At 41.3% G+C, this 22,584-nt stretch overlaps 1 protein-coding gene across 1 annotated transcript in view; it reads right to left on the bottom strand.

Annotated features, from left to right (window-relative positions):
• GLDC (glycine decarboxylase) overlaps window positions 1-22,584 on the bottom strand; it is a 95,443-nt gene that overhangs the window by 67,511 nt on the left and 5,348 nt on the right. The window contains exon 3 of the mRNA XM_005906907.3: window positions 7,439-7,574. Coding sequence (XP_005906969.2) covers window positions 7,439-7,574 — 136 coding nt within the window. The remainder of the gene's footprint in view (window positions 1-7,438; window positions 7,575-22,584) is intronic.

The following is a 22,584-nucleotide window of genomic DNA, read 5'->3' on the forward strand; positions in this document are numbered from 1 at the left end:
TGGCTCTTAAAATCCACTGGAGCCTATCTATGGTATTAGAAACAGAATTTTAGAAAAAAGCTCACCTCAATCATGGTTCAAGAATCTAATATCTAATACTCAAGACTTTTGGCTTTGGCGGAGAGCAGTTTTGTTCATACTAATCAGAAGTCCTATGTGCGCCTAAAAAATTAATAGAGGTCAATTTAAGAATTGTCACTCTCCAGTTATTAGAAGTCTATCCACTGAGTGCCTTCATCACTTTTTATCATTCCTTCATTTATTTACTCATCCCACAAATATTTGCTACATGCCCACTAAGTGCCAAAAACTATGATAAGTTCAGGTGACACATCAAAAGTAAGATGAGTAACAGTCTCTGATCTCAAGGAAAATATTATAGTGGGGAGAGATAAAATACATGAAATCATTTTAGAGTGATAAACATTTTAAATAATGAGATGAGAGGATGGCTGAAGACCTGGGCAGAGGGATCTTTTCATCAAGAATCCATTCACTGTACTATCGAAGTGTGTCAGACTGGAGTCCATGTTCCCAGGACTGATTAGCATTGTTTCTCATCTCTTTTATTTTCATTCCTCCAAGCCTGAAGAGTGTTTTCCTTTCTTTCCTGATGGTAATCACACTCAGTGTATTACCACCTTTTTTTTTTTTTTCCCGGTAAGGCTTTGAAATCAATGTCTTCTTACCTCTGAGGGAGGAGAGAGTGGGGGAGCTTACCTTACCAAGCAGTACAACATTAAGACGTTGAAATAATTTCCCTGAAATGTTCATTGGTATAGTAGTGTGTGTGTGTGCTGTACACACTGTTTGTACAGCAGAGTACATTTTTGCTTCAATTAATTCCTTGAACAGCCTAGCTTAGCAACTGTAAATCAGTTTGCCAGATTCTAAGTGGCTGGTGAACTGGAATAAATGAGGCACACAACACGTAACGTAGACAAAGTAGAAAGGGAATCTGAGCAGAAATGGGGTCACGCAAAAGGCATCAACAAGGGGCAATTGTGATCTCAGATCAGACAAGATCTTCATACATGTGTCTGCAACAGAAAGACATATGCTTAAATTGCCTGCTAACATGAAATTTTCATTTTACTCACTATCATTATTTGACATGTAGACAGACACAGAATTAGACACACATACACACACACAAAAAGCCAAGCATATACATATATCAGCCAGCCCATCCAAAGAATTCATCACAGCACTGAATATAATATTGAAAAATGAGCAACAAACTGTCTACTAAAAGGAGAATGATTAAATAAGAGAACATGCATATAATACTATGGGTTGTGAAAATGATATATAAAAGATTTCCTGACACAGAAGATGCTCATGATACATTAATTTAAAAAGTAAAATATAAAATACCACAATCTTGGTTTTGTAAATTTGTAGAAATGTGTGAACCAAAATGTAAACAGTAGTTTTTTCTGGGTGGAAAGATTAGTGTAATCTTTACTTTCTTTTTATTTATTATGTTCTAAATATTAAAGACATTGGCTACTATTTATTAACTATCTTCTGTGTGTCAGGTCATAAGCGCAGGCGGCTGCGACAGGCGCGCTAAAGCGCAGCCAAGAGGAGCCACCCCACGTCCGAGGTCAGGGGCAGAAGCCGGGAGGACCCCATACCCGAAGGGCAGCGGCCAAGAGGAGTTACCCCACGTCCGAGGTCAGGGGCAGCGGCCAAGAGTACCAGACTGCGACGGAGCAGGAACGGCCTAGAGGAGATACCCAGAGTCCGAGATCAGGGGCGGCGACGAGGAGTTAGCCCGCGTCTGAGGTCAGGGGCTGCCGCCGGGAGGAGCTACCCCATGCCCCAACGCCGGAGGCCAAGGGCGGTGGCGGGGAGGAGCAACCCCAGGTCCAAGGAGCCATGGCTGCGCGGGTGCAGGAGGGCCTAGAGGAACTATCCCACGTTGAAGGTCAGGAAGGGCGGCGGTGAGGAGATACCCCTCCTCCAAGGTAAAGAGCAATGGCTGCGCTTTGCTGGAGCAGCTGTAAAGAGATATCCCACGACCAAGGTAAGAGAAACCCAAGTAAGACAGTAGGTGTTGCAAGAGGGCATCAGAGGGCAAACACACTGAAACCATACTCACAGAAACTAGTCAATCTAATCACACTAGGACCACAGCCTTGTCTAACTCAATGAAACTAAGCCATGCCTGTGGAGCAACCCAAGATGGGCGGGTCATGGTGGAGAGATCTGACAGAATGTGGTCCACTGGAGAAGGGAATGGCAAACCACTTCAGTATTCTTGCCTTGAGAACCCCATGAACAGTATGAAAAGGCAAAATGATAGGATACTGAAAGAGAAACTCCCCAGGTCAGTAGGTGCCCAATATGCTACTGGAGATCAGTGGAGAAATAACTCCAGAAAGAATGAAGGCATGGAGCCAAAGCAAAAACAATACCCAGCTGTGGATGTGACTGGTGATAGAAGCAAGGTCCGATGCTGTAATGAGCAATATTGCATAGGAACCTGGAATGTCAGGTCCATGAATCAAGGCAAATTGCAAGTGGTCGCACAAGAGATGGCAAGAGTGAATGTTGACATTCTAGGAATCAGCAAACTTAAATGGACTGGAATGGGTGAATTTAACTCAGATGACCATTATATCTACTACTGTGGGCAGGAATCCCTCAGAAGAAATGGAGTGGCCATCATGGTCAACAAAAGAGTCCGAAATTCAGTACTTGGATGCAATCTCAAAAACGACAGAATGATCTCTGTTCGTTTCCAAGGCAAACCATTCAATATCACAATAATCCAAGTCTATGCCCCAACCAGTAATGCCGAAGAAGCTGAAGTTGAACGGTTCTATGAAGACCTACAAGACCTTTTAGAACTAACGCCCAAAAAAGATGTCCTTTTCATTATAGGGGACTGGAATGCAAAAGTAGGAAGTCAAGAAACACGTGGAGTAACAGGCAAATTTGGCCTTGGAATACGGAAGGAAGCAGGGCAAAGACTAATAGAGTTTTGCCAAGAAAATGCACTGGTCATAACAAACACCTTCTTTCAACAACACAAGAGAAGACTCTATACATGGACATCACCAGATGGTCAACACCGAAATCAGATTGATTATATTCTTTGCAGCCAAAGATGGAGAAGCTCTATACAGTCAGCAAAAACAAGACCAGGAGCTGACTGTGGCTCAGACCATGAACTCCTTATTGCCAAATTCAGACTTAAATTGAAGAAAGTAGGGAAAACCACTAGACCATTCAGGTATGACCTGACCTTATGACCTTATGATTATACAGTGGAAGTGAGAAATAGACTTAAGGGCCTAGATCTGATAGATAGAGTGCCTGATGAACTATGGAATGAGGTTTGTGACATTGTACAGGAGACAGGGATCAAGACCATCCCCATGGAAAAGAAATGCAAAAAAGCAAAATGGCTGTCTGGGGAGGCCTTACAAATAGCTGTGAAAAGAAGTGAAGCGAAAAGCAAAGGAGAAAAGGAAAGATATAAGCATCTGAATGCAGAGTTCCAAAGAATAGCAAGAAGAGATAAGAAAGCCTTCTTCAGCGATCAATGCAAAGAAATAGAGGAAAACAACAGAATGGGAAAGACTAGGGATCTCTTCAAGAAAATCAGAGATACCAAAAGAACATTTCATGCAAAGATGGGCTCGATAAAGGACAGAAATGGTATGGACCTAACAGAAGCAGAAGATATTAAGAAGAGATGGCAGGAATACACAGAAGAACTGTACAAAAAAGATCTTCACGACCCAGATAAACATGATGGTGTGATCACTGACCTAGAGCCAGACATCCTGGAATGTGAAGTCAAGTGGGCCTTAGAAACCATCACTACGAACAAAGCTAGTGGAGGTGATGGAATTCCAGTTGAGCTATTTCAAATCCTGAAAGATGATGCTGTGAAAGTGCTGCACTCAATATGCCAGCAACTTTGGAAAACTCAGCAGTGGCCACAGGACTGGAAAAGGTCAGTTTTCATTTCAATCCCAAAGAAAGGCAATGCCAAAGAATGCTCAAACTACCGCACAATTGCACTCACCTCACACGCTAGTAACTGCCAAGTCACTTCAGTCGTGTCCGACTCCTAGCGACCCCATGGACTGCAGCCTACCAGGCTCCTCCATCCATGGGATTTTCCAGGCAAGAGTACTGAAGTGGGGTGCCATTGCCTTCTCCGACATGCTAGTAAAGTAATGCTCAAAATTCTCCAAGCCAGGCTTCAGCAATATGTGAACCGTGAACTTCCTGATGTTCAAGCTGGTTTTAGAAAAGGCAGAGGAACCAGAGATCAAATTGCCAACATCCACTGGATCATCGAAAAAGCAAGAGAGTACCAGAAAAGCATCTATTTCTGCTTTATTGACTATGCCAAAGCCTTTGACTGTGTGGATCACAATAAACTGTGGAAAATTCTGAAAGAGTTGGGAATACCAGATCACCTGATCTGCCTCTTGATAAATTTGTATGCAGGTCAGGAAGCAACAGTTAGAACTGGACATGGAACAACAGACTGGTTCCAAATAGGAAAAGGAGTTCGTCAAGGCTGTATATTGTCACCCTGTTTATTTAACTTATATGCAGAGTACATCATGAGAAACGCTGGACTGGAAGAAACACAAGTTGGAATCAAGATTGCCGGGAGAAATATCAATAACCTCAGATATGCAGGTGACACCACCCTTATGGCAGAAAGTGAAGAGGAACTCAAAAGCCTCTTGATGAAAGTGAAAGTGGAGAGTGAAAAGTTGGCTTAAAGCTCAACATTCAGAAAACGAAGATCATGGCATCCGGTCCCATCACTTCATGGGAAATAGATGGGGAAACAGTGGAAACAGTGTCAGACTTTATTTTTTTGGGCTCCAAAATCACTGCAGATGGTGACTGCAGCCATGAAATTAAAAGACGCTTACTCCTTGGAAGGAAAGTTATGACCAATCTAGACAGCATATTCAAAAGCAGAGACATTACTTTGCCAACAAAGGTTCGTCTAGTCAAGGCTATGGTTTTTCCTGTGGTCATGTATGGATGTGAGAGTTGGACTGTGAAGAAGGCTGAGCGCTAAAGAATTGATGCTTTTGAACTGTGGTGTTGGAGAAGACTCTTGAGAGTCCCTTGGACTGCAAGGAGATCCAACCAGTCCATTCTGAAGGAGATCAGCCCTGGGATTTCTTTGGAAGGAATGATGCTGAAGCTGAAACTCCAGTCCTTTGGCCACCTCATGCAAAGAGTTGACTCATTGGAAAAGACTCTGATGCTGGGAAGGATTGGGGGCAAAAGGAGAAGGGGACGACAGAGAATGAGATGGCTGGATGGCATCAGTGACTCGATGGATGTGAGTCTGAGTGAATTCCGGGAGTTGGTGATGGACAGGGAGGCCTGGCGTGCTGTGATTCATGGGGTCGCAAAGAATCGGACACGACTGAGCGACTGATCTGATCTGATCTGTGTGTCAGGAACATGTTCACAATCTTTTTTTTTTTTTGATGATTATGTTACACATGTTCTTTGTGTCATCCTATATCCACCCATTTCTTTGTTGTCTTACTAGCCTAGCACAATTCTTAAAACAGGAAATTATCAAATATTTCTGGTGCAAATATATGTTTAACTTTCCTGCTCGAATGGGGATGGGTTCCCAATTACTTGTTGGAAAAAGCCTTAAACCTCCCAAACACAGTCTTTCATACCTAAGACGGTGCTCTCCTTTGGCTAACAGACTTTGGGATTTAATGTTTCCCTTCCCTTGCTCAGCCTTTTTCTCCTTGCTCTAAGTCTAAGCTTAGGCTGAAAGCTTTAAAATTATTTTCTTGCAAAGATGATAATTATATGATCTTACTACTTTTACTTGGAAACTTCTTTTATTGTCCACACTTTTTTTTAACACTACTAAACAGGCATAAATAGTCTTAAAAATCATTTATTAATGAACTCAGATGGGTGAGTCTCAAGCCTGGAGACACTAAATAAACCTTCATTTCAGGAGAAAAATGCTAGCACAGGGCCGGCCATCCTACATTGAAGGGTTTAGTTGCCTCAGGCAACCAGTGATCAAGAAAATGTCTGTGATCTACAATTTCTATGTTCCAACTGATTTTAACTCAATTGGTTTCTGTTCCTAGATGTATCTGAATATTAAAAAACAAAAAATATCTGCATATCCAAGAAGGCATTCTGTCCTGTTTAAAAAGGATGCTTGATACATTCAACATGGCATTAACATTTATTCCAAAATAATCAGTATTCTTTATGATTGTGACCAAAAAAAAATGGAGGTGGGGGGGATTGCAGTAGGACAAACATTCATGAGATTCTTTCATTCAACTCCAGTGCCAACATTATACAAAACAGAAACAGTCACAAGGAAAATGTAAATGTTTTGATATTAGTTAACTGATATTATCAGCAGTTGAAAATTTCAAAAGTAGATCCCATGAAGTATAATCTAGGCCTAATGTAAATTTTCTTGTAAGAGCCCAAATGTTTGTATTCTCTGGAGGCTACGTTACTCATTTATTTTCACCTCACGTCAGCGGAATTTGTTGGTTCCATCTCTATGACAACCATTCAGAAGGGTGATAATGTGAAGTCTACCCACCCTCATGTGCACAGCCCGCCCTGTCCTGGCTGGCGAGGGCCGGTATCACCCTCTGGTTCAGATCAGCTTTCGGAGAATACAAAGGAACAATACTTAAAATCACCCCAAAACCAGGACTGAAAAGCAAACAGCACTGTCCACCTCTCAAAACTCTGGTGGCTCTAAAGTAAATGAACACATCCGCTCACAGCCAGGAAGCAATATGGTCAATGTTCTGTTCGGCCACCAAGAGCCGAGACTGCTGGCCAGTATTCAGACGGCTAGAATGTGCAGTCCATTCATGTACTCTTGAGGCTTGTTTTGTAAGGAGGAGGAGACAGGCCATTTGCTTTTGAAATCAAACTTACCATGCAAACTTTTACCAATACCCTAGTGGAAACGAAGCCCTCAGCAATACAAATACTTCCGTGTGTGCATGCGTGTGTGCACACACACACACACATACACATATATATACACACGTGCACACACACGCTTAGCAAGAACACTAGTTCTTTGACAATTTATTCCTGCTCTCCTATTAATAAAGAAATGAACCATACTGAAACTAACAGCAATGCAGGAGTGATTAGGCCAGATCTGGCTCCTCTAATGATGGGACGTGAATCACTGTATCTAGGACAAATGTCCTCACCAACCAGCACTACCTGTGTGCTTATGCAAAAGCAGACAAAAGACAAAAAGATATTGTGCTTCCCACCCAGTTTAGCCTGTGCCCTGAACAACACACAATGGCAAGTTCTGGGACTTTGGTGGGGAGTGGGAGGAAGCTGGGGAACAGAAGAGTCATGCAAATCAAATCACGGCACTTGTGTTTCTCATCAAGAAATACATTACCATCCTGAGTTCTCCAGTAAGTTCCGCAAAATTGTCTGTGGTACTGAGCAGTTGTAATAGCCCATGCCAATATATGATCTCCAGATCTGATTCTTGTTGGAAATGGCATGCAGAGTTGCAAGGATTTCATTTTCACCTGATTGCGGAAAAGAAAGAAATGTTACAGAGAGAAAATATCTCAAAGAGAGCTCTAGGTATAGTGTAAAGCCCTAATTTTTTCAATATTGACACGAGAACAGCTATATGGAAAATATAAGAATCATCTTCTTAGCAACACTAAGAACTAGATGCAGAAATCTGAAAAAAAAAAAATTACCATACAGCTCTCAGTTACTCTTCACAATTTTTTGTGGCTCTTCTTTTTTTTTGGTGTTGTTTGACAGAATTTCTCAATTTTTAACACTTGCCTTATTCCAGGTTTTTTCTGCTCCCTTCACATGTTTTATTTACACTAAATAAAATTTCTGCTCTTAGTAAATAGTATTTACCCTTTTAAGTTGCCTTATGCCAATAGTTGGTAGGTCTTAAATAACACATATGAAGGATCTTTTTTAAGTAGCTGATCACTTATAGCTATAACTTATAAAAGACCCTTCACTCAACCAAGAAAATATCAATTATAATAAAAGAACCACATGCAGTTTTAACCAGCATTTTCATTAAGGCACTAAGGTAATTAAGGAGTAATTATAAAAGTTCCCAGATGCAGGCCAGACCCTGTTTTGGGTCATTCATATAATAACAAAATAATAATTGGCATCTGACATTTTAAGCACTTACTCTTTGCCAGGAATTGTACCAAATGTCTTCCACGTAGCTCTGGCAACTGAGGCTTGAAGAGGATCACTCACCTAAGGCTATGCAGCTTTAAATTAACTACCGAGTTGAACTCCAACTTCAACACTTTCCCCAATGGGCCAGACTGAGATCTCCTACACTTATAGCACTTATAGTTAGATCATATGCATATAGCTGCTAAAGTTTAAGTGAGATTTAGTTACTTAGGCAAATGTCTACCTGCTTTAAGATCTTAGGGACTCAGTCACTGAATCTTGGGATTTATTGATTTTATTGTTATAAATCTAGGCACAGCCATCTAAGATAGCAAACTGGCTAGGAAAATGCTTCCCAGTGTTTTAATTCTACTGAACTCTAAGTGACTATTATTCTCATTAATCCTCCTTTATCCTCAATGAAAACATTCTCACCCTTGGCCATGCCCTCCCATCCCATTTGTTTTCACAGTAAATAAATGCAAGAGAGATGTGTCAGTTTGTCAGACTAGGCTAACAAGAGAGAAGTATCAGTTTGTAAGTATCAATTTCATGAGTAAATATAACCCAATTGCCTTATAATGGACAATCTTGCCTTCTTCCACTGAAAGTTTAGGACATAAAAGTGAATGTACAATAAAACAGTATCTGAGGAGATACCCAAGTACAGTATCCTTAGGAATAATCATGTAAGAAATGAAATCACTTTCCAAAGTCTTCTTAGGGTACGGTGATTGAGAAGCCCAGTAGGAAGGGAGATTAATTAGCAGTGCCTAGCAGACACCCAACTCAGCAAAGCCAGCTTCAATTAAGATCCTGTGCAAGGAGGACAGGTCCCTGTTCCATATTATGCCAGGAGGACAAAAGGTCCAGCTCTCAAATGAGAGCAATCTTTGAAGGACTTTGTCAAATCAAGAGTTTAACCTTTGAGTGACAAAGATTATTGAATAATATAATTTTCCCCCACATAATAGAAGATGAATCTACTGGTAGTGTGGATGGGTCAGAGGGGAGACTCTGAAAATAGGGAGAGATAGTAAGAAGCCAGCACAATAGTCCAGGAGGGAGATGGGCCAGGGAGTGTTGTAAGTAAAACTGTATCCTCTCCCTAGAACCTAGACAAGTACATAAAACATTAGGGGCTGCTAAGAGAGATGCTGATGTTTATCTGGAGACCCTAAACTCTCAACTAGAATGGTGGAGGAATCTGACTTTTCCTTTTGCAAAAAAAAACACATTCTCTCCTACCTCCCAGCAGAGCTGAAGATGTTAGTGCAAGCTCATGTGTCCAGTAAAAGAACCTCAGTGACAGCACAGTGCCTTTCTTGTCCATTGGTTCTGCAGCCTCCTGCCTCTTACAGCCTCCTACTTCCATTGTCCCGTCCTGCACATATGCCTTCACCACTCCCTATACTAACCAGGGACCCACTGCCACATCCTACATCAGTTCAGGGCCTCCAGATACATATCAGCACCACTCACAGTTGCCAACATCTTACACACCTGGATAAAACATCTGAAAAAATTTAGAGGCCAATTAGTATAAAAGAAGAGCAAAATAATTAATTATAGATAAGAGTTAGAAGCATAAATATGTTCAAACTTGAGACATACAAGTTTTTAATCCTGTAACAGACATACTCTAATCACTACAGGATCAAACTTTCCAAGCTCCTGTGGGCTCTGCCCCCACCTAGCTTGGGGCTAATGTGAAGATAGCAGGCCCTCCAGGATCCACAGCTTCCGAATTTGTGGAGTTCAACCAAGATTCAAAAACATTCAGAAAAAAGACTTTTCAGAAAGTTCCAAAAAGCAAAATTTGATTTTGTCATGTGTTGGCAGCTATTTACATATCATTTACATCATATTTACAACTATTTAGATAGCATTCACATTGTACTTAAAGCTATTTATATACCATTTACATTGTATTAGGTATTATAAGTAATCTAGGGATGATTAAGTATATGGGGCGGTTGTATGTAGTTCAGTTCAGTTCAGTCTCTCAGTCATGTCCAACTCTGCTGACTGCATGGACCACAGCACACCAGTCTTTCCTGTCCAAAACAAACACCCAGAGCTTGCTCAAACCCATGTCCATTGAGTTGGTGATGATATCCAACCATTTCATCCTCTGTCATCCCCTTCACCTTGTGCCTTCAATCTTTTCCAGCATTAGGGGCTTTTCCAGTGAATCAGTTCTTTGCATTAGGTGGCCCAAATATTGGAGCTTCAGCTTTAGCGTCAGTCCTCCCAATGAATATCCAGGACTGATTTCCTTCAGGATTGACTGGTTTGATCTCCTTGCAGTCTAAGGGACTCTCAAGAGTCTTCTCCAACACCACAGTTCAAAAGGATCAATTCTTGGGCGCTCAGCTTTCTTTATAGTCCAACTCTCACATCCATACATGACTACTGGAAAAACCATAGCTTTGACTAGATGGACCTTTGTCAGCAAAGTAATGTCTCTGTTTCTTAATATGCTGTCTAGGTTTGTCATAGCTTTTCTACCAAGGAGAAAGTGTCTTTTGATTTCATGGCTGCAGTCACCATCTGCAGTGATTTTGGAGCCCAAGAAAATAAAGTCTCTCGCTGTTGGCACTGTTTCCCCATCTATTTGCCATGAAGTGATGGGACCGAGTGCCATGATCTTAGTTTTTTGAATGTTGAGTTTTAAGCCCAGCTTTTTCACTCTCTTCTTTCACTTTCATCAAGAGGCTCTTTAGTTCTTCTTCACTTTCTGCCATAAGGGTGGTATCATCTGTGTATCAGAGGTTATTGATATTTCTCCCAGAAATCTTGATTCCAGCTTGAGCTTCATCTAGCTCAGCATTTCACTTAATGTACTCTGCATTTAAGTTAAACAAGCAGGGAGACACTACACAGCCTTGATATACTCATCCCAATTTTGAACCAGTCCATTGTTCCATGTCCGGTTCTAACTGTTGCTTCTTGACCTGCATATAGATTTCTCAGGAGGCAGGTCAGGTGGTCCTGGATTTCCATCTCTAAGAATCTTCCAGTTTGTTGTGATCTACACAAAGGCTTTGGCATAGTCAATAAAGCAGAAATAGATGTTTTTTTGAACTCTCTTGCTTTTTAAATGATCCAACGGATGTTGGCAATTTGATCTTTGGTTCCTCTGCCTTTTCTAAATCCAGCTGGAACATCTGGAAATTCGCGGTTCACATACTATTGAAGCCTGGCTTGGAGAATTTTGAGCATTACTTTGCTAGCATGTGAAATGAGTGCAATTGTGTGGTCATTTGAACATTCTTTGGCATTGCGTTTCTTTGGGATTAGAATGAAAACTGACTTTTTCCAGTCGTGTGGCCACTGTGGAGTTTTCCAAATTTGCTGGCATATTGAGAGCAGCACTTTAACAGCATGATATTTTAGAATTTGAAACAACTCAGCTGGAATTCCATCACCTCCAACTATCTTTGTTTGTAGTAATGCTTCCTAAGGCCCACTTGACTTCACATTCCAGGATGTCTGGCTCTCCGTGAGTGATCACACCATTTTGGTTATCTGGGTCATGAAGATCTTTTTTGTGTAGTTCTTCTTTGCATTCTTGCCACCTGTTCTTAATATCTTCTGCTTCTGTTAGGTCCATACCATTTCTGTCCTTTATTGTGCCCGTCTGTGCATGAAATGTTCCCTTGGTATCTCTGATTTTCTTGAATAAATCTCTAGTCTTTCCCATTCTATTATTTGCCTCTATTTCTTTGCATTGATCCCTGAGAAAATTTTCTTCTCTCTCTTTGCTATTTACATTGTATTAGGTATTATAAGTAATCTAGGGATGCTTTACAGTATATGGGGAGGTTGTGTGTAGGCTATATGCAAATACTGCACCATTTTATATAAGGGACTTGAGCATCTAACAGTTTTGGTACCCGTTAGGGGTGGGAGGTGTGGTGGGCGGGGGCAGAAACCAATCCCTCCTGTATACTGAGGACAACTGTATTCTTGATTGGTCCTCATCATAGCCTGGTCTTGATGATCAATTTTACATTCTACTGGGAACACAGTGAGTTGATAGAATGATTAGTCTTTGTACATCGAGCTAATGGACACTGGTGAACCACCAAGAGTAGGGCAAGTACTTGGTCATGCTTCTGAAAGTTATATGGTCTGAGAAAACTATACCATTCACTCATCCGTTGCTCATCATGACCAGATAGAAGCCAAGACAGTCTGTGACTTGAGGAAGAGTTAAGCTGCTTCTTACTATGATAAAATCAAGACCTCACCTAGAGATTAACATACTAAATCAGAAAGAGAAAGACAAATACTATAGGATACCACTTATATGTGTGGTTTAAAAAATGATACAAATGAACTTATTTACAGAAGAGAAATAGACTCACAGACACAGAAGACAAACTTTCAGTTACCAAAAGGAAAAGGGAAAGGAGGGATAAATTGGGAATTGGGGATTAATAGATATACACTCCTATATATAAAATAGATGAACAATAGGGACCTACTGTATAGCACAGGGAACTATATTCAGTGTCTTCTAATAATCTATAATGGAAAAGAATTCAGTAATATGTATTGATATATAATTGAATCACTTTACTGTATACATTGTAAATCAAATGTATTTCAATAAAAATCAATTTTATCTAAAAAATTTAGACCTCAGACTTTACCATTCACATTTAATAAAAAACACTTCCCAAACACACAACTTAGTGAGTGTCTGAATTATTTCTAATGTTTGTTAGCTGGTCACCATTTCTCATACCTACTAATGAAATCTTACTTTGGTCCAATCAGCACAAGAGCCAACTCAGTGAGTGCATTTAGGATCCCAAGGTTTGAGTTAATATGTTAAGTGATGCCAAGATTCAACAGGCATGGAGAAAAGGGGAGAAAAAGGGAAAGTCCACTATCAGAGGTCTACTGCTGAACCTATCTGAAATGGAACACAGCAGAAACAGTCTCTAAGAGCAAGTTCGGGGTCATGATTGGTCTAAATAAAAGCCCCAATCCTAACCATGCAACATACCCCATTGTACTTTACAACAGATTACATACATTCCTTTCTTCCTTGGAAATGAATTCCTTTCTAGAGAAAATAGCGTGGGATGCTTCATTCCAAAGTGGCAGCTTTCTCCCCCCATATAGTAAGACAAGCAGTTTTAAAAGGCAGTTGTGTCATACAAATGCTGGACAGCACAGCCCAAGGAAAGCTGTGTGGACAAAGAGGAGAGGAAGCAAGATCAACTTCCCCCCAGAGTGAACCCCACAACAGCGCACATTCCTCACTCTTGTCCTTCCAACTTGACAAAAACAGCTTCCTCCTGTAAACAGGCCCAATTCCAGTAACCATATTCCTGAATGTGAAGGACAATGAAACAAACCAGGGAGGAAATGAGACAGAATGAGAAAGGGAATGTCCATTAAAAAACACATCAATGGATAAACAACAAGGTCTTACTGTTTAACATAGGGAACTATATTCAATAGCCTATAATAAACCATAATGGAAAATAATATGAAAAACAATATAATTCATACATATACACATATAAATGTATCTGAATTATTTTGCTGTACACCAGAAACTAACACAACTTTGTAAGCCAACTATACTCCAATAAAAAAATACAAAACTATGTAGAGACACCCTGATGCCTGCCTAGGGCCTCATAGAGCAGCCAGTCCTGTGCCTTCCCAGCTATGAAAGGCCTCAATCCTTCAGCGATCTGAACAGTAAGTTCTTTTCTTGCGGAATAAATGCCTGCTTCTGACCTTGTTTACTCCTCTACCTCAGCACATTGCATAATGCCCTGGTCCTACTGTACCAGGAACAGAGTTCAGTGACCTGGGTACTACTCCCCAAGAATCTGTAGGTGGGTCTCTCACTGTTCCTGCTTCTCAGAATTCAGAACGAATGCTTCCTCCTTCCATAATGCCACAAAAGAGCCTTTCCTTTGTCACTTGCACCTAAAATATCAAGGAGAACTTTGTACCAACCACTACTCCAAATATACTTTCTGATAGAAAATAAGCTGATTTAGCTGTTAAATTGCTAGGTCTAGGTTTTAATTTCCCACATATGTGAACTTTGACAAAAACTGGGAAAATGTTGAGCAGGTAGGCTATATGGGTCAAGATACCTGTTACACTCCAACACACACACACAAATGCAAATACATACAAATTATTCCCCATTCTTAACCCATTCCCCAAACACTCAATATGATGATTGTTTTTGCCACAATCATATGGGAAAATGCTTTCTTTTGCTTTTTAGACAATCTAAAACTAATATGCCTAAGTTATTACAGAGTATATATAATTTTACCATTTATATTAAAAAATTAATGTCTATGCATATTATATGTTAACAGAATAGCTCTGATAAATGAGAAAGTTTCTTGCTTTTTCCTGTGTATGTTTTCACGCTTTTAAGTTCAAGACAATATGCCTGTGTTATTATTCAAAATTTGTAAATTAAAATGTTATGCACAGAACAAAATCCTCCTTGTGAAATAAATTGGTGAAGATACCTACAGTCCCCGCAGTGGCTGGCTGTCCTCAGAGCATTTTCCACGTAGCCCAGCAGCACCCAGAGTGGAGCAGCCACTCAACCAGCAAGAGCCATCCTCCCACGCCCTGCCCTTCATGTGCTTGGCAAGATGCTCAGAAAAGGACTCCAAGGAAATCAGCAGGACTGAAAACCAACAAACTCATATTTGAATTTGCCCAGAAAGGCCTTTTTCTGCCAGAGGCTACAGGGAAAAGTTGGGGCTAGAATGTGAGGACAGAGACTGACTTAGCATTTTTCTTGCCAACTTGTAGATCCCTGGATTCAAAGCTGCTCAGGAACCATGGCGTGGGGTCAGGGGCTCTCAATTCAACATAAACAAACCATGGATGATAGCATATATCAGGATTTTCTGATTTCCTAAGTGGAAGCCAGAATTTGCCCTCTAACTCCATCCCCATGTGCAGCCTTTCTCTAAGGTCACCTTTCTCCCTCCTCCATAAATAAGTGGGGTTAAGCCAGGCTTAACCCCACTTACTCAGCCCATAAACGCTACTCCCTCTTATCTGTCAAGTTTCTTTCCCTGGTGAAGAAATTGCCCAACCACAGTCTGTTGAATCTTAGAATCTGTTCAGTCCAGGAAGGTAAACCAACCCATAAGCTCTGTATAATGCAGAATTTTGCATGTCGCTAAGTCGTGTCCAACTCTTTTGCGACTCCATGGACTGTAGCCTACCAGGCTCCTCTGTCAATGGGATTTCCCAGGCAAGAATACTGGAGTGGGTTGCAGAAGGACATGGAAACTCTGCAAGATTGACAGCGGGGAGCCCATCCCACGTATCAGGACGTGGTCTGGGCAGCACCACACAGGCCTGATGCCCCACCCCCAATCCTGCCAGGCTCTTTCCCATCTCCTTGCTCAGCCAATTAACACCCAACCTCACCTAGCCCCTCATGACCTTCAGAAATTAGAACCCTCAGTCAGGTACTTCCAGCTTAGAGGAGCCAAGGCATGTCTAATCCACGTTTCTGATGGCTCTTTGTCCCTACAGTTCTACCTTCTCACCCAGGAGATACACAAAGAGTATAGGCATATGGAGAAATTTGTAATCCACCCCAGAATCTCACCAACTAAATTATAACCTCTTTGTGGGCAGGGGCATAATGGTTTGCTAGGCATATAGTAGGTGCTCAGAAAATGCAAGTGAATGAAAATTCACCTAAATCCCCACATATAATTAGCTCAATATTCACAATAAGTCATGCATTACAGAATCCACGAAGACAAATCAATGTGCAAATTGTTCTCACATCCCTAAAGGCACAAGCTTCAGAAAAACATTTCTAAATAGAAACTTGCAGCTATGAAGCAAGTTCTGTGAAATAATGCAGTGAGTACAATAATTTCATATTTTCCAAAATTTTCTTTCCTTATTGTTTAATCAGTTAGTATATTGGTGATATGGACATTGAGAATCCTTACAAAGTAAATCCCCAGTGTGCATTTTTATTAAAATACTGCACATTTAACAAGTAAAACAAACCTCAGTAGTCAAAACCAGATCTAAGATTTCTAAAAGCAAAGCACAGTGTCATTTGGTGGGGGGAAAAGAGGATATAAGGAATAGAAGCCAGAGCACCTACCCTCCGACAAGCAGCTCACAACCTCACTGTTGACCAGCCCCCTTAGGGCTCTGAGTTGACTCAGGTTAGCAGTCAGGCCCCCACTCTCATTCCCATAAGGTGGTAACTGACCTTCCACCCCAGTGTGCCTCACAGCTCCCAGCCTGTGCGGGCCTTGAAGTCCTTGGCCACTTGACTTCACCAATCCTCCACCTCAGCTAAACTCAGACATCCCATTTCTGTTTCTGCTCCCCTGTCACTAAATGATGTTGGGTGAGAGGACCCTCGCAAACTTTATAGATTCAAGGCATCAAATCTCGGCAGGAAACTTCCTTGGTGGTGCAATGGATAAGAAGCCACCTGCTAATGCAGGGGACAGGGGTTTCATCCCTGGTATGGGATGACCCTACATGCTGCAGAGGAACCAAGCCAGTGTGCCACAACTACTGAAGCCTGCATGCTCTAGGGCCCTCGAGCCACAACTAAGGAGCCCACGGGCTGCAACTACTGAAGCCCACGTGCCCTAGAGACAGCAAGCCGCAAATACTGAGCCTGCATGCTGCAGCTACTGAAGCCCATGTGCCTAGAGCCTGTGCTCCACAATGAGAAGCCCTCACAATGAGAAGCCCACGCACCACAACTAGAGTAGACCCCTCCCTCTGCAATTAGAGAAAGCCCATGACAGCAACTAAGACCCAACACAGTAAAAAAAAAAAGAAACAACTTATAAAAAATCTCAGCAGGTTTTCCATGCAAGGTGATCTAGGTTCCTCACTACTCAGATGGTCACTTTCTCACTTTTCTATCACTCAGTCTCACCCTTTCTGTCTCTCACTCAGATCATTAGACAGGCAGTCCCTAAACTCCTCCCACCACAGAGTGTCCTAATGTCATCAGGTAGACTTTCTTCTCTCTGATCCCTAAGAAAAGTTCAGAATTTGACACTAAGTCCACAAGGCCTGACTTAAGATTTATCCTTTGGCCTCTTGGATTACTTCATCTCAGGCTACTCTGCAATCCATCCTTTTCCATGCTTTATTTCCCCATGTCATGGCTTCTACTTTCTTCCCAATACTCCATCACTAGGAAATCTTGCTCACTCTCATGAATTCATTCAGAAGAGTCACTAAATCTGTAACTCCATTTCTAGTCTCTCTCTTGAGCTCTAGACTTGTATTTTCAACTACTGCTTCAGCTTCTTCAAATGCATATTCCACCAACACCTCAAATTCAATTCTGCTCAAACAAGATTCACAGTCTCGTCTTCCTCCAGGACCCTCCTCTTCTCCCTGTTCATGCTGTTAATATCACCATCACCCCAAGACACTCAGCCTAGAAACTGACCTGCAGTCCAACCTGCTGCCCCTCTGGGCCAACCACCATGTTTGTACCAAAGCATACTTCCCAGGCTACTCCCAGCCACTTACTAAGCCCAGTAGAACGAATGCAGGCCCACTTCTGTAAAGATGTGGGACTCCTCTGGTGGATGACTTTGGCTCAAGGACTCCACGCAGACTGACCAAAATTTTTTAGATCTGTGTTGCAGTCTCCGATTCTTCTTACCCAATTCTCCTTTCATCCCCCTTCTCCACCTGAGTCAGACCTGCATCACAATCTAAAAGCTCCCCAGTCTTCCCCTGCTCCCACTTTTGCATATCTAATATCCTTGTAGCGACTGCTTCCTGGTAGACCTGAACTAACGCACATTTTAAATTTCACCTCTAACCTCTCCAATAAGCTCCCAGTTGGTCTCCTTGCCTGTATCTCAGAGGCACTCGGCCAAACACAATTTGAATGTATACTTCCTTCTGTCATAACTGTCAATGTCTCCCCATTATGTACAGGAAAACAAATCCTTTATCACAGCTTTGGGCCCACCATACCTTGCTTTCTATACGTCTCGGCAGCTAAGTATTCTATACGTAGTTAACTCACCATACGTGTCCACACTTTCACCCTTCTGTTCATGCCATAACCTCAACCCAAGCATTCACCCTATTTGTAGAACTGAGGAGCTATTCAGTATCTGAACCTACAGTCAGGGATCATATCTTTATCACCCTTTACCTCCTGACTCTTGCATTCTCAGTGCCTAAGCAGTATCTTATTTTCTATTGAAGTTTCTCAATAAATGAGGAATGAAAGTAGATGGAGAGGGTCATAGATGTAGATTTGGGGACAGTAGCTTATAACCCAATGGTAACAAAGGGGACTAGGCTGGGAGATTTAGGGTATGAGCAAATGGCCCTATGTACTTTAACAGTCAAGAGTAATGCCATATTTAAAACATGGTATAATTGACTTCATTTTTATAGCACTGAATATTTTTTTAAAGTTAGGCAAGATTCATTATCATTTATAATACTAAGTATATGCTAACTTAGATGAATGTGGTAGTTTAAAAAATATGTTTGCAGAAGATTTTTAGGGCACTGAAAAACCCTTTATGCTAACTATAACGGTGGCTACATGTCAGTATACATTTGCTCAATTTCACAGAATGTACAACACCAAGAGGGAACCCTAACATGAACTATAGACTCTGGGTGATGATGATGTGTCTCTGTAGGTTCACTTGTTATAACAAATGTACCATTCTGGTGGAAGATGTTGACAATGGAGTCTCCGCATATGTGGAGGCAAGGGCTATACAGGACCTCTCTGTACTTTCTGCTCAATGTTGCTGTGAACCTAAAACTGCTCTGAAAAGGAATGTCTATTTTTAAAAATCATGTCTATAATCTTGTTTACACTTCTCCCTTCAAAAGGTGGAAACTAATTCCCCTTCCCTTGAATTTGGACCAATCTTAATGATTCACTCTAATGAACAGAATATGATATAAATGATACTATAGGACTTTCAAGACGAGATTATAAAAAGGATAGTTTCTGCCTGGCTTTCCTTCTCTCTTGAATCACTGGCTCTGCATGAATCCAGTTGCCATGCTGTGAAGACACTCACTCAAGCAGAATGTGGACTGAACTGTGTGAGGAGGCACCAGGGCCTCCCACTGACAGCTAGCACCAACTTGCCAGCCATGTGAATGAGCCATCTTGGAACTGGCTCCTATAGCTCTGGTTGAGCATCCACCAGTGTGGGACCACAACCTCATGAGTAACTCAGAGCCAAAACCCCCTGGTTTAGTTGCTTCTGGATTCCCAACCTCAGAATCTCTGAGGATAATAAATGTTTGTTGTTGTTTTAAGCCAGTGTTTTGTAGTAATTTCTTATAAAGCAAGAGATAAGAAATAGAGCAACTTTTCCAAAGAAGAGACAATACTTTAAAATATTGTTAAAGAATTTCATTTATATAAAATCTTTGATGATGCTGGATTCCATGATCCTTTACCAAGATCAAGTGGGAAAAGCTGTTTTATATTTTAAGTTATTTGTCTCAATCACATGACCTATTTGGTGCCTCATCACCTTATGTCAGCATGTTTGTATCTTTGTATGTCAAAAAATAAGAAAGTCCTGTGAAAGGATTCCAATCCAAAATGGAATCTAAGGATATGAAAATGGAGAATCTCATACCTGCTCCCTCAGAAGAATGGAACTTGAGAACTGAGAGACTGATTTCCTGTAAATACCCGATTTCTAGAAGGCTGGGACTTATCTTCAGACCAATGAACATCCACCAAAAATCTCTCCATAATCAAGCCAACAAACTTACTGTCTGGGTTCCAGCTGGATGGCCCTCTCTTTGTGCTCCCTGCCCATAAACACAACCTGCCCTAGACCTTCAACTAACTTTGCAGCTTCTATAGCATGTGTCTCCCAAACTGTAATTCCTCTGCTACTTCCAAATAAACTCAAATTTCTGGTAATTTGAGCTTTCTGACCTCTTTATTTAGGTTCTTTATTCAATTTACCTCTTTATTTAGGTTGATAGTCCAAAACATGTTAATGCTTAAAATGATACTTTACAAAGAGTGAGATTTCTCACTTGGTGTTCTAATTTCAAAAGGAAGGGAAAAACACTGATTATAATTTATTGTAGAATTCATCTTTTAAATATTTTCACTTTTTCACTTCTATTGGACACACCACCACATACATATTTGTCTGACATTATCTGATATAATAAAAAGTATCACTAGTCTTTGTGTTTGGTATTTCCTGAGTGACAGGAGTATCTTGTGTTATTCATAACAAGCCCTTCTGAGCATACCTGAGTATCTGCTAATAGATGAGGTTCAGTTCAGTTCAGTCTCTCAGTTGTGTATGACTTTTTGCGACCACATGGACCGCAGCACGCCAGGCTTCCCAGTCCATCACCAACACCCAGAGCTTGTTAAAACTCATGTCCATCGAGTTGGTGATGCCATCCAACCATCTCATCGTCTGTCGTCCCCTTCTCCTCCCACCTTCAATCTTTCCCAGCATCAGAGTCTTTTCAAATGAGTCAGTTCTTCACATCAGGTGGCCAAAGTATTGGAGTTTCAGCTTCACTATCAGTCTTTCCAATGAACATCCAGGACTGATTTCCTTTAGGATGGACTGGTTGGATCTCCTTGCAGTCCAAGGGACTCTCAAGAGTCTTCTCTAACACCACAGTTCAAAAACATCAATTCTTCGGCGCTCAGCTTTCTTTAGAGTCCAATTCTCACATCCATACATGACTACTGGAAAAACCAAAGCTTTGACTAGATGGACCTTGGTTGGCAAAGAAATATCTCTGCTTTTTAATACGCTATCTAGATTGGTCACAGCTTTTCTTCCAAGGAACAAACATCTTTTAATTTCATGGCTGCAGTCACCATCTGCAGTGATTTTGGAGCCCCAAAAGTAAAGTCTCTCACTGTTTCCATTGTTTCCCCATCTATTTGCCATGAAGTGATGGCACTGGATGCCATGATCTTAGTTTTGTGAATGTTGAGCTTTAAGCCAACTTTTTACTCTCCTCTTTTACTTTCATGAAGAGGCTCTTTAGTTCTTCACTTTCTGCTATAAGGGTGGTGTCATAGATGAGGGTGGGGTCCCTAAGTAGCCTCAGGATGGGACTGGTCAGCAGAAAGGCCAAGTGATTAGAAAGGTGGAACTCTCCGGGCCACCCATTGACCTCTAGAAGTAGGAAGGGCAGAGGGCTGAAGAGTAAGCTCTATAAAAACAACAGATTTGATGAGCTTCTAGAATGGCTACTACATTCCTGTGTTGGGAAAGGGATGCACCCCAGACCCATGGGGACTAAAGCTCCTGTGCTTGGGACCCTTTCAGACCCCACCCTATGTTGTTGCAGTTTAGTCTCTAAGTTATGTCCAACCCCACAGACTGCAGCATGCTAGGCTTCCCTGTCCTTCACTCTGTCCTGGAGTTTGCTCAAATTCATGTTCATTGAACTGGTGATGCTATCTAACCATCTCAGCCACCCCCTGCTCCTCTTGTCTATCCTATGTATCTCTTCATTTAGGTGTTCACCTGTATCCCTTATAACATCCTTTTAATAAACTGGTAAACATAAGGAAACATTTCTGTGTATTCCGTGAGCCACTCTAGCAAATTAATTGAACCAGAGGAAGGGATCCAACTCATAGCTCATTAGTCAGTGCTGCAGTGGTAAAGAATCTGCCTGTCAATGCAGGAGACGCAAGAGACTCATTCAATCCCTGGGTTGGGAAGATCCCCTGGAGGAGGAAATGGTGACCTGCTCCAATATTCTTGCCTGGAAAATTCCATGAACAGAGGAGCCTGGTGAGCTACAGTTGATGGGGTTGCAAAGAGGTGGACATAACTGAGGGACTGAGCACAACAGGTCAGAAGCACAGGTGACAGTCCTGACTTGTGATTGACATCTGAAGTGGGGGCAGTCATGGGGGGTTAATATGTGAAGTCTGATGCTGTATGCAGGTAGATAGTGTCAGAAGTGATTTAAATTGTAGGATGTCCCCTGAGAATTGAAATACTGCTTTGTGGTGTTGAAAAACATCCCAGAATCCCCGAAATCATCAGTGTAATTATTCTGTTAAGATGCCATCAAAGATGAGACTATAATAATACTCAAATATTCTGTAATCATGCCTAGCACATTGAATTTTGCCATCTTATTTTTCTCACTGAAGGTACTGCCTTTTTGAGTTTTCTCCTTCTTATAATTACATATTTACACACACACACAAAATACATAGTCAATATAAAGATATTATCATTGTTTCTGTAGATATAGGAGATATCTATAAAAGATATATTTCAACTTTTTACACTGCTTTCAGAAATCCCAGTTTTTCTATTTAATTTCACATCATTT

The sequence above is a fragment of the Bos mutus genome, chromosome 8 (assembly GCF_027580195.1).
Source record: "Bos mutus isolate GX-2022 chromosome 8, NWIPB_WYAK_1.1, whole genome shotgun sequence".
In the NCBI taxonomy this organism is placed as follows: domain Eukaryota; kingdom Metazoa; phylum Chordata; class Mammalia; order Artiodactyla; family Bovidae; genus Bos; species Bos mutus.